Source organism: Protopterus annectens, chromosome 14.part0 (genome assembly GCF_019279795.1).
Source record: "Protopterus annectens isolate FY-2018-M chromosome 14.part0, PAN1.0, whole genome shotgun sequence".
Lineage (NCBI taxonomy): Eukaryota > Metazoa > Chordata > Ceratodontiformes > Protopteridae > Protopterus > Protopterus annectens.
Window position 1 is genome coordinate 553631352 of NC_056748.1, and position 11803 is coordinate 553643154.

Genomic DNA, 11803 nt, shown 5'->3' on the forward strand with positions numbered 1-11803 from the left:
TGTATATATATATATATATATAGAGAGAGAAAGAGAGAGAGAGCGCGAGCGAGAGAGAGATACCCATATATAGATATATAAGCAAACCTCCCCTAGAAAAAAATATAATGGAGCTTCAGCAAGGTTTGATATTTGCTGTATTGTCTTGACAGCCTCACTTTATTTATCACATTTTTGTAACTTGCAGTTACCTGAGTAGCACTGCCATTAGGGAGCCAAACAGAAGATAATTTGTTTTATTATTTTAATAAAGGCTTATTCAAAAGGTTCTTTGTAGGAAAATGATAAACACATTTTTGCTTCATTCTGAATTTTAGGCATCTTTGGAACATGAAGAGGCTAAAATTCTACGAGTTCAGCTTGAATTAAATCAGGTGAAATCAGAAGTAGACAGACGAATTGCAGAGAAGGATGAAGAAATTGACCAAATGAAGAGAAATCACCAGCGAATTGTAGAAGCTATGCAGAGCTCACTAGATGCTGAGGTCAGAAGCAGGAATGATGCCCTGAGACTGAAGAAGAAAATGGAAGGTGATCTGAATGAAATGGAAATTCAGCTGAGCCATGCAAACCGTCAGGCAGCAGAAGCACAGAAACAACTTAGAAATGTGCAGGGTCAGCTCAAGGTAATATGTTTGTTCTTCAGATGAGTATACAGAAATGTTTATTGTTTAGAGTAAGGTATCTAATGATTGTGAAGTGAATGGAAGTTTGCAGGACATTAGAAATAAGATCTCTTTCTCCCATGATAAGCACTACAACTTCATTTTTTCCTCTTCATAACACTTTAATACTTCCCTTATTTGGTCTGCACAGGGCAGTTTCTGCTTAGTCATTTTAGGTATCAGGCCTGCAGAACTGGACACACAATACATGTGGCCCCTTTTCATAGAATATATTCAGGCAGCACCATGTCAGTCTTTCTGCTGCTAATACAATGCAGAAATTATAAAGTGTCTTGGCCAGAGTTCTCGTACCCTATAATACAAACATCCCAGCCCATTCCTGAAAATTGAATCCAATGACATAGTGTGTATACCCGGCTAACAAATATTACTCAACAAAACTTTTGTCTGAAGAATGGGTTGGACATATTTCAGCTTGCTTAATCATTTCCTCCTAATATGGTTCAGTTAGCTAGCTGTCTTATTACACCTTTAAAATTGCTGTACCATTTTTACCCATTGCATTAATTATTTTATAGTAAGGACTGCATTTGTTACCTTTCAGATCACTAGCTAGGGTATGTTTCCTATCTGCAGGTCTCTGCCTTCCCATAAAGTGATACTGAATTCATGTTTCCTGATGCTCCTTCTCCAACTTCTTCATTGTCTCAGCCTTACAGAATGGCCATGCATTTGCCTGCCTAAAGTAGATGACATTTTGTTATTTTACCACTCAGAACATTTCTCTTACTCTGAATTTATGTATGATCTTTCTTACATCCTTCCACCACCAGTCGTGAATATTCTGCATGTTAGCAGTTCTACCAAATGGTCAGATCACTTGTTCAGTTCTTTTGTTGCCAGTGATATATTTACAGATGTATAAAGACAGATTTTTACAGTGAAATCCAGGTTCATAGTTAGCTATTATGCATGTGATCCAGGAGACCACTGAGGAGCCTAACCCAATTTTTCCCAAAGCACTGTCTGGTTAAGTGAGTTGCTCAGAGTCACAAGGTAGCAAATGGAGGCTGACAGAATCAAACCCTGGGACTACAGGGAGCAGTTTGTAAATATCTAATAGCCTAATTTGTCTGTGCTAACTTCCAGACTACCAGGTCTGTTACTTAAGAAAATTCTGCATGTTCTGTTTATGAAAATAAAGGACTTCCATGTTTTAATAACAATGGTTAATAGACTGAAGTTGGTCTCATTGTAACAAGATGGTAATAATTTAATATGTATGCTTATGAAAGCAGATTTTCTTTGAAGTTACATTAACAAAATGGATAATAAGGCTGACATTTTGCAATGTGTTCATTTTCTGCACCATACTGTACTGACATATTTTGATATATATTCTTTTTAAGGATGCACAACTGCATTTGGATGATGCTCTTAGAAGTGCAGATGATCTGAAGGAGCAACTTGCCATGGTAGAACGCAGGAATACCCTCATGCAGGCTGAGATAGAAGAAATAAGAGCTGCCTTAGAACAGACAGAAAGGGCCCGTAAAGTAGCAGAACAAGAGCTCCTGGACTCTACTGAGAGGTCACAGCTTCTGCACTCTCAGGTATGGAATGCTGCTATCTGATACATATTTTATGATTATTTGTCCTTCTGTCTGCATTACAACAGAAATAATGAAGTTAATGTTCTGCTATTAACAGAACACCAGTCTACTGGCTACTAAGAAGAAACTAGAAAGTGATGTTGCGCAACTTCAAAGTGAAGTAGATGAGGCAATCCAAGAAGCAAGAAATGCAGAAGAAAAGGCCAAAAAAGCCATCACAGATGTAAGGTTTACTTTCTTTTATGTCTTAAATTTAATTTTTAAGATATTGAAGCAAAACAGGTTGATTTCAGTGACCAATACTTTCCTCAAGGTGCTAGTACCCTGGACTTATATAGTGGATGGGAATGAATGACAGATTCCCAACATGGGGTGGCTTTGGGAGAAAGCTGCAGGAGGTATCAGGTTCAACATCATCAGACAGTGAAGAAAAACAGTTTTATATCATTTGATTCACATATAACCAGTTTACCTAGATTGATAAATAATATTCCCCTTGTATAGTTATTGTACTATTTTTACTGAACACCACTTCTGTTTTATGACGCCCTACTGAAATATATTACAGTTTTATAGCAATGTAATAGCAAAACACTGATGCAGTATTGACATGAAATGTTACCTGCAGGCAGCTATGATGGCTGAGGAGCTGAAGAAGGAACAGGACACCAGTGCCCATCTGGAGAGGATGAAGAAGAACCTGGACCAGACAATCAAGGACCTGCAACATCGTCTGGATGAAGCAGAGCAGTTAGCAATGAAGGGTGGAAAGAAGCAGCTCCAGAAACTGGAAGCTCGGGTAAATAATATAAACTTGATTTAGTAAGCATAACTATATTGCTATCCTGAATATTTTTTGATGTGTAACAGTACATTTTGTGCTTTGAACTGTGTATTTATCCATTTGTGCTTTAGTTGTTTGTTTTAATATTTGCTTTACATCTAATTGTCTTAAATCCAAGAACTGTTTTTCCCACAAGTGGGAGACATAGCTTTTTTCTGGCTAGACAGTCCTGATGCAGTGTATTAATACTGATAACTAACATTACTGAAGTGAAACTATAGCCAGCAAGTGCCAAAGCACCATAGAAATACTACAGTGCACACCCAGTCAGCTAATAAAGTTACCCACCCCCTTTGCCATGTATCCAATCCCATGCTTCTGTTTCCATGGTGCATCATACCACTGCTGCTCTTTCTCCACTCATGTGATGCCTCACTCATCCTTTGTTCACCCTCCCAGATCCATGATGTCCCTTTCCTCTACCCCCTCCTGTATATATGCTGCTGTTCAACACACCAGGGGAGCATGTGGGACACTGTGTTTGTTAGTGCAATAATTCTGTCAGTGAGATTGTGTCGGTGCGATGTTTGTCAGTCAGTAGGGTGTCAGTTAGACACTGGACATCCCTACACTCCAAAATAATATTTATTTTATTTATTTAAAATTTCTTAACTGAAGAGGTAGACTGATCCTAAATGGATCCCGGGTGGACTCAGTTCAGCCATAGCCCAGTAATATAACAGAAAAGTACAAGAGTAGGAATTTACAGTTTTACAGCAGAAGAGAGATTAGCTTTCAGTAGGCATTGTATAGTAAAATAAATATTTTACATAGTTACATCACTTTTCTCAAGTACAGTGATGTTACAATGTTATACATTTGTAGGATATCATCATGAGGTTATGCAATGTAGTTATCAAAGGTGAACTAAACAGATTTTAGAACATACTTAGATGTTAGTAAACAATAAACATATAAATAAACTAATTTATGTTAAGTTTGATATGTACATGTGTACAACAATGTGGAGGTTAATAACCTTAAACTGTAGCTGCATTGGATGAAGAGGATATTGCTAAATGATTTTTATCATCCTGTGCTTTTTTCAGGTGCGGGAACTTGAAAACGAACTTGACGCAGAGCAGAAGCGTGGTGCAGATGGTATAAAAGCATTCCGCAAGTATGAGCGAAGAGTCAAGGAACTGACATACCAAGTATGAAGCCACTCTCAGTATACAGATTCCCTTCAGCTACTCAAAATCTGATTGCTTGTTTTTCTTTTGTTTAAGCACGTTTACTTAAGACATTGCACATCCGCTTGTTATGTATTCGTTATAGCAATACATGTGATATTCAACATAGTGTAGAAAAATATACTCCAAGACTCCAGAATCTCACAGAAACTGCTTTTTTCTTCTGAGTTTTAGTAAACTTAGGGTGACAGTTATGAAATAAGGTGGTACCGGCCCCTGAAATGGGGATACAAAGGAGATTGCCCCATGGCAAAAAGTGCTTTTCATGATTTTGTTCAGTCTGCAGTTGCATATAACTAGCTTCAGTGTGGTGCTCATGATTATATGTACTGGATCAACTAGTTTTGTTCAGTGTATATACACCCAAGCTATACAGTTGTACAATTCTGTACTTTGTTTGCAGACTGAGGAAGATAAGAAGAATATTCTAAGACTGCAAGACCTGGTAGACAAACTGCAACTCAAAGTTAAGGCCTACAAGAGACAGGCTGAAGAAGCTGTAAGTACTAATTAAGGCATGTTTATTCCTTTTAGATTAAGCAATTAAAATAGACTAGAAGGCTTATCATTGATTTGTAAAATTAAATTACTTACTGCACAACAAATTAAGCTGCATATGTTTCAGTCAAAATAAACTCAGGGGTTCGCCTTTGAATGCATTCGATTTTAACCACCAAACATATACCACTGGAAAGCAGAGTCCTTGGACAAAAGGAAATACTTGAATAAACGGAAAAAAAGTCTTTAATTAACGCACAGTCAAGCACAGAAACATTTTCATCACATTTAGACTTCATCAGATTAAAAGAACATTAACTCCCCCCACCCCTGCCTTTTATACTTCCTGTGGTTGTCACTAACCAATCAAGTAAAATAGTTCATTAAACTCAGTTAATATACAAAGTTAAAAAACTTCACATAAACAACCCTGTGCAATATATCAACTTTATTTTCAATATAATCATAAAATTCATGTACAAAATGTTAATAAAACAGTTAAAATACATTACAATACAAATAAAAATAAACTTTATGTAAAAAGCAGTGTGTAAAAACACTTTCATTCTTAAGACCTGCACTCATGCCCCCTCTAGTGAACAACCTCTGTCCCCCTCTATTGGACAGCCTCTGTTGGTTACTAGTGAATTTTACACCATTTATTTCCTTCTTTTTTTGCTGCATGCATTTGATTTTAACTGTAATCAGCATATTTACTGCTTATTAATTAATATATCATTAACATCTGCAAAGTAAACCAGAATAAGTGGCAAACACCCACCCACATACATGTATATCTACATATATAATATATATATATATGTGTGTGCGTGTGTGTGTGTGTGTGTGTGTGTGTGTGTGTGTGTGTGTGTGTGTGTGTGTGTGTGTGTGTGTGCGTGTATGTGCGTGTGTGTGTGTGTGTGTGTGTGTGTGTGTGTGTGTGTGTGTGTGTGTGTGTATGCATATGTCTATCTGTTTATATTATTTTGTTTAAAGGAGTGGGACATTGATCAGAGACTGCCAATTTCATAAACCCAACCCAGGAGAATACAGTTACTCTACAAAAGCACTAAGAAAGCAAAATAATATATATATCTGTTGTTACCTGTCCCATAAGTTAATGGAACTGATGTATATATGACTATATCAGACAGAACTGATAGACTGAAGGATACAAATGATGACTGGGATTGAAGAATACAAGTGATGGCTGTACTTAGAGAGATTGTGTTGTAATAGGTTCATAGGTGATTACCAGGCTAATGACTCTAAGAGGCCTCTTTTAAGCCTAGCCATGCTTCCCAAAGGTGAGAATCAGATCCTATAACTTATGTCTGTAAGGTAAGCACCTTAACCATTAGGCCAACCCCCAATCCCACCATGCTATTAATGAGCCTCAAAAATGACTAATTATCAGATACTGTCCTGACAGCTCTGAATGACTGCTACTCCTTGTAGAGAGCTATACTCTTACATACAATTCCAGAGTTAGCAAGTCAAGGGTTGTTATTTTTCACAGAAAACTTAACTTACCTTTCATTTTTTTTAAATATGGTCAGATAATAGTGTGATATTTTACTTTGTGGTTTGCCTGACCACATTAACTCCTGACAGCACACATTCAGCTCTGTGAAATGACCATCTTACAGCTAAAAGGGGAAATTTGCTGCATCTTGCAGACTGTTGTGTTACTGTTGTTTGAGGTCATGAAGTTTGTAAGCATTAAATAATGTTTACACTATTGCCTGGAACAGCTACAAATTGTACTAAATATGTACAGTGCATGGTACAGCAGTATTATTTCACCTAAGTTAGAACAATTGCTCGTTATGGTTAAAGGCTGTTCATCAAGACAGCCTTTAACCAATCACAGTTCATTAGGATTTGAATAGACTTCTTCGTGGAACAGTAGGTTTGCAGTCTTGAACTGTCAAATACCGGAGAAGAAGTAAAGTCATTCAGATAATACAACTTAGCTCTCTCCGGAACAAAATAATAAAAAAAAAAGATTTAATGTATAAAAGGCAAGATCATCTTCACATTTTGTTTAAAAACTGGAAATGTATTATAATCCTTAGAAGCAGGTTACCCAATATTTTTCTATACTCCCACCCAAAATAAACAACTGCTAAATGAGTTGAAGATATGGGGCTAATAACCTGTGACATGAACACATTTAATATGTTTGAAACTTGGACTGAACTGGGAGATACACATCAGTAAAGCTAGTAAGATTATTTTTTCTTTTAATATGCAGTTGAGAAAGTATGCTAAAAGCTCTACTCATAGGCCAACTTTGGGGGTAATCAATGCATTCATATCACCTCTTAAAGGATTGATGCCTAGTGATTCCTAATTGTCTCCTTAATGTTGCTGCCTGGTAACTTGGAATCAGATTTGTTTTTGTGAGAGACCACACTAATTGGTCACAATGACATAAAGTTAGGCAGTATTTAGTAAAAGAATACACCTCACTTATGTACATGTCCACAGCTACAATTGCCCATATTAAGGTCTGTAAATCATTTAGAAGTTCCTTCTATCAGGAAGAATGGCAGGTAGAGCTGACATATTCTAGGATAAAACAGTAACTGAATCTATCAATTCTGGAATAAATGGATTACAGACAATGGTAGGAGATTGTGAAGAACCAAACTCTTCAATATAAAATGGCAAAAAGCTAAGACATACACCTGATATATTAAATGATAATAAAACTGCAGTCATTTTAACATAATTGCAGTCAAAGTAAATTATTTTGGGGGCTGGCCTTACTTCATTTGGAAAATACAAATCTAAAGCTGGTGCATACATTACTTTTTCTGAAGGATTTAGTACCATAATATTCAGGTAGCAATATACAAGACTCAGACATTTAACATTATTTAAACATTTAGGAAACCTTTATTTCAGTTAATTCTGAGGCAGAGCAGGAAGACATGTTACAGGGTCCATGAATGTTTGGCAGTATATTTATGCTTGTCATTTTGGCCTAATATGCCTTTTTCATTTGAGTTTATATGTCAGGTTTATTTCCTTAAGCAAACTTTAATACAATTTATGTTTTTTTTTTCTTACAGGAAGAGCAGGCAAATACCAATCTGTCCAGATTCAGGAAGGTTCAACATGATCTCGAGGAAGCAGAGGAACGGGCTGACATTGCTGAATCCCAGGTTAACAAACTCAGGGCAAAGAGCCGTGATCTTGGTGTAAAGGTAATATATATATATATATATATATATATATATATATATATATATATATATATGTATATTTTTTTTATTTATTTTACTGTTACAAATAAAGTATATCATGAGTCCTCTTGCCTATGCTCGGCATTATGGGTATATTTTTAAATCACTCTAATTGCTAATTCGTCCTTTTCAGTGGAGCAAACTGTAGAATGGAATATGATAAGGAAGGAAATAAACACGTTAAATAGTGGGGATGAGTCGCAGTTTAACCCGAATTTTCATTTGGGAAGGAGCCATGGTATAACATGCATTTACATTTGATACAAAGTTTGCTCTTATTCCAAATAATATATTTTAAAATTTATTACGTAATTATACTGTCAGCTGTACCTTTTGTTGCTGTAAGTTGTTAGATACTAAACTATCTGTTATCAGAAAATATGGACTAAGGATACATTCACCTATCTGTAAGAAATTTAATAAGATAGTTCCTAATATGGCAATGTCAGTTTTTTTACTTCATACTGTGCTGTGCAATAACATTCCACTGCTGCAGAGAAGTTTCTGAGGGAAAAGAGTAAATTATGCTTTCTCTTTTATGGTTGGGGTGGATAAATTATGATTTTTTTTTATTGTTCTGTTTTTGTTTACTGTATTTAATATAACCACAGCAGAATTAACAAGACAGGTGATGGAGATGTTAGTAGGAATAAAGTTATGGTCAAAATAAACTGCAAGCCCTATGGCTGTCTAAAGAGGGCTTGAAGACAGGAACAAAAATCAAGTTATATAGCAAAAATTGACTTGACAACATCCTCAACAATCTTGGTTTGAGTGCTTATAATATAGTCTTTGAAGACAAAATATGTGATGTACTACAGTAAGACTAATGTATCTTTGGTGGGAATATAGGCCAATGATAGTTTAGCTTATCAAAAGTACAAGGTTGCACATACCATCACAAGCATGCTACCTACACTTTTTTGTACTTTTTTTTCAGAAAGGAGAAAATGAATGAAGAAGAAGAAGAAAACTTTAAATGAACACTTACAGAAAGTTCATAAAATATGAATTTTGCTGTGCGTTTTTTGATTTTATGCAGAAATATCTGTAAATAAATAAAGTATGAACCATGAGGCATCCTGTGTTCATTGTAGATGAATCTTTGTGCATTTAAGTATAGAATCTTGAGTTTTCATATCAAGTGTCCAACAATTTATGGTCTCTGGTGTTGCACTGTAGAGATTTATGTATGTATATATGCATGCATATATGTATGTAATGTATTCATCAATGTATGTATTGACCTTTTTGTAAATAAGGGCAACTTGACCTAAATAGTAAAAAAATCTCTACTTGATATCAACACCATAAACTCTGAAATACTTCTGTTTTTATTTTCCCTTATGTTCTCCCTTTTTCAAACCATAAAGTACAGTTGTGTACTTACCATAAATGTAGATGTTCGAGTGTATTCACTGTTGCAGTCATTACAATTGGGTTATCCTGCTGGCAGGCTACCCGCAGTCGGCCTGAGTTCCAAAGTCTAGGTCTGGCATCGGTTGCTGTTGCCTCTTCCCTGACGTCAGTGCACCAGGGGTATAAAAGATGCAGCCAATGCCATTTTCTTCAGTTTTTCTTGCCCCAGATGTCAGGTGCCCCTAAAATGGAAGGCAAAATTATGCCAATAAGCATGCATGCACAAAAAACAACTTTTCCTTCATCTACAAGCAAATACACCACATAGGTTGTATAGAGTAGAAAAGTACAGATAGGTCCCAGCAAAGAAAAAAAGGGGGATGGTGGGAGGGTAACCTGGACTGCAACAGTGAATACACTCAAACATCTGCATTTATGGTAGGTACACAACTGTACTATGTTCATCGTGTTTCACTGTTGCAGTCATTACAATTGGGTTGAATCCCAAAGCTAAGGTTGGGAGGCTGGAGCTAAATAGGATTAGGAGAGGCTATAAGGCCCTGCAGAACTGCAGTGGCAAAGCCTGCCCTGGATTTAGAGTAGAGAGGTAAGTGATAGTGCTCTGTAAAGGTATGCACTGAACTCCAAGTTGCAGCCTCTAAGATGTCTTTGGTTAGTACTCCTCTGAGGAAGGCTGCTGAAGTGGCTGCTGCTCTGGTTGAATGTGGCCTAATGCCCTTAGGCACTGATTTGCCATGCTGTGAATACCAGAAACAAATGCAATGGCCTATCCACTTTGAAATAGTCTGTTTTGAGATAGGCTTTCCTTGTGATGCTGCAGCATATGCCACTAGAAGTTGATTAGTCTTTCTGAAAGCTTTAGTTCTGTCCAAGTAGAAGCGTAGCTGTCTGTGAATGTCCAAAGAATGCAGAATTCTCTCACCCTTATTCTGTGGGTTTGGAGAAAAAGTAGGCAAATGAATTGTTTGGTTAAGGGCCACACTGGACACTACCTTAGGCATAAATGTAGAGTCTGTCCTCAGCGAAACCGTCAGGATGGAAAATGATAAAAGGTTCCACAGCCATGTGTGCCTGTAACTCTCAGACTCTTCTAGCAGAGGTTATTGCTAGGAGCAGAGCTGTTTTCCAGGATAAGAATTTTATGTCAGCTGCAGAGGCTGGCTCAAATGGAGGCAGTGTGAGTTTTTCCAAGACATAGTTGAGGTCTCATACAGGTATTGGTGCTCTCCTTGGAGGTCTTATGTTTTTGGCCCCTCTGAGGTACTGCCTTAATAATGGATGAGAAAAAATAGGTGGTTCTGTATTGTAATGAGCTGAAATGGCAGAGGCATGAATTTTAATTGATGAAAAGCAAAGGCCTTTATCCAGCATCTCAGTTAAGTATTGCAAAATCTGAGGAATATTTGGAACAATCGTGTCAATACCTTGTGCTTGGTTCCAAGCACAGAATCTCTTCCATTTGCCTGCATAAGATTTTCTGGTGCTAGGCTTCCTGGCCTCCAAAATAACATCCATCACTGCTTTAGAGAGAGGTGTGTCTTGAGAGGCTATATTATCTGCCATGCCGCCAGGTTTAAGGTTTTGAGTTGGCTGTGCAGTATCTGATTGTCTTGTTGGGTCAATAAGTGAGGAATTTGAGGTAATGTCCAGGCTGGGCAGTGAGACAAGCTCTTTAGGATTGGGTACCAGTGCTGACGGGGCCAGTCTGGGGCAATCATTATCATTTTTGGTTTCTCTTGTCTGACCTTGAGGAGTACCTTGGGGAGGAGAGGCAGAGGAGGAAAGGCATATACTGTTAGATTTTTCCAGCTGAAAGATAGAACATCCACTTTCCATGCTTGCTTGTGATAAGTCCTTGTGCAGAATCTTTGTAGTTGGTAGTTGTGAGGGGAGGCAAATAGGTCTATGTCTGGGCATCCCCAGGTCCTTGTTATCATGCTGAAGACTTGTGGCTCCAGCTGCCACTCGTGGGGATCCATGAGGTTTCTGATTAGTTCGTCTGCCAAAGTATTTTTCCTTCCTGGCAGGAATTGTTCTTGCAGATGTACTTGGTAAGTCAATGCTGTGTGCCACAAGTTCATGGCTAGCCTGCAGAGGGGGTAGCAATGTGTGCCTCCCTGCTTGTTTATGTACCACATGACTGTAGTATTGTCCGTCTTTATTAGTAGTTATCCTGGATGAAGTTGATCCTTGAAGGCTGTTAGGGCATTCTGAATAGCTAGCATCTCTTTTTGATTGATATGTAGATGCATTTGACTTTCAGACCATGTGCCCTGAATACATCTTCCTGCCATATGGGCCCCCCAGGTGTAATCTGATGCATATGTTGTCATTGTCTGCCTGGCTGTGGGTAAGGTGAATGGCTGTCCCGTGTTGTGGTGACCGGCTTTTGCCC

The 11803-nt window shown here is 37.5% G+C and overlaps 1 protein-coding gene across 1 annotated transcript in view; it reads left to right on the top strand.

The window, feature by feature from the left end:
• Positions 1-9104, top strand: part of LOC122789097 (myosin-4-like) — a 48024-nt gene extending 38920 nt beyond the window's left edge. Inside the window, exons 33-40 of the mRNA XM_044056297.1 lie at positions 318-626; positions 2036-2239; positions 2337-2462; positions 2868-3038; positions 4133-4237; positions 4680-4775; positions 7855-7989; positions 8969-9104. Of these exons, the coding sequence (XP_043912232.1) occupies positions 318-626; positions 2036-2239; positions 2337-2462; positions 2868-3038; positions 4133-4237; positions 4680-4775; positions 7855-7989; positions 8969-8986 (1164 nt within the window). The 3' untranslated portion in view covers positions 8987-9104. The remainder of the gene's footprint in view (positions 1-317; positions 627-2035; positions 2240-2336; positions 2463-2867; positions 3039-4132; positions 4238-4679; positions 4776-7854; positions 7990-8968) is intronic.
• Positions 9105-11803: the final 2699 nt, after the last annotated feature.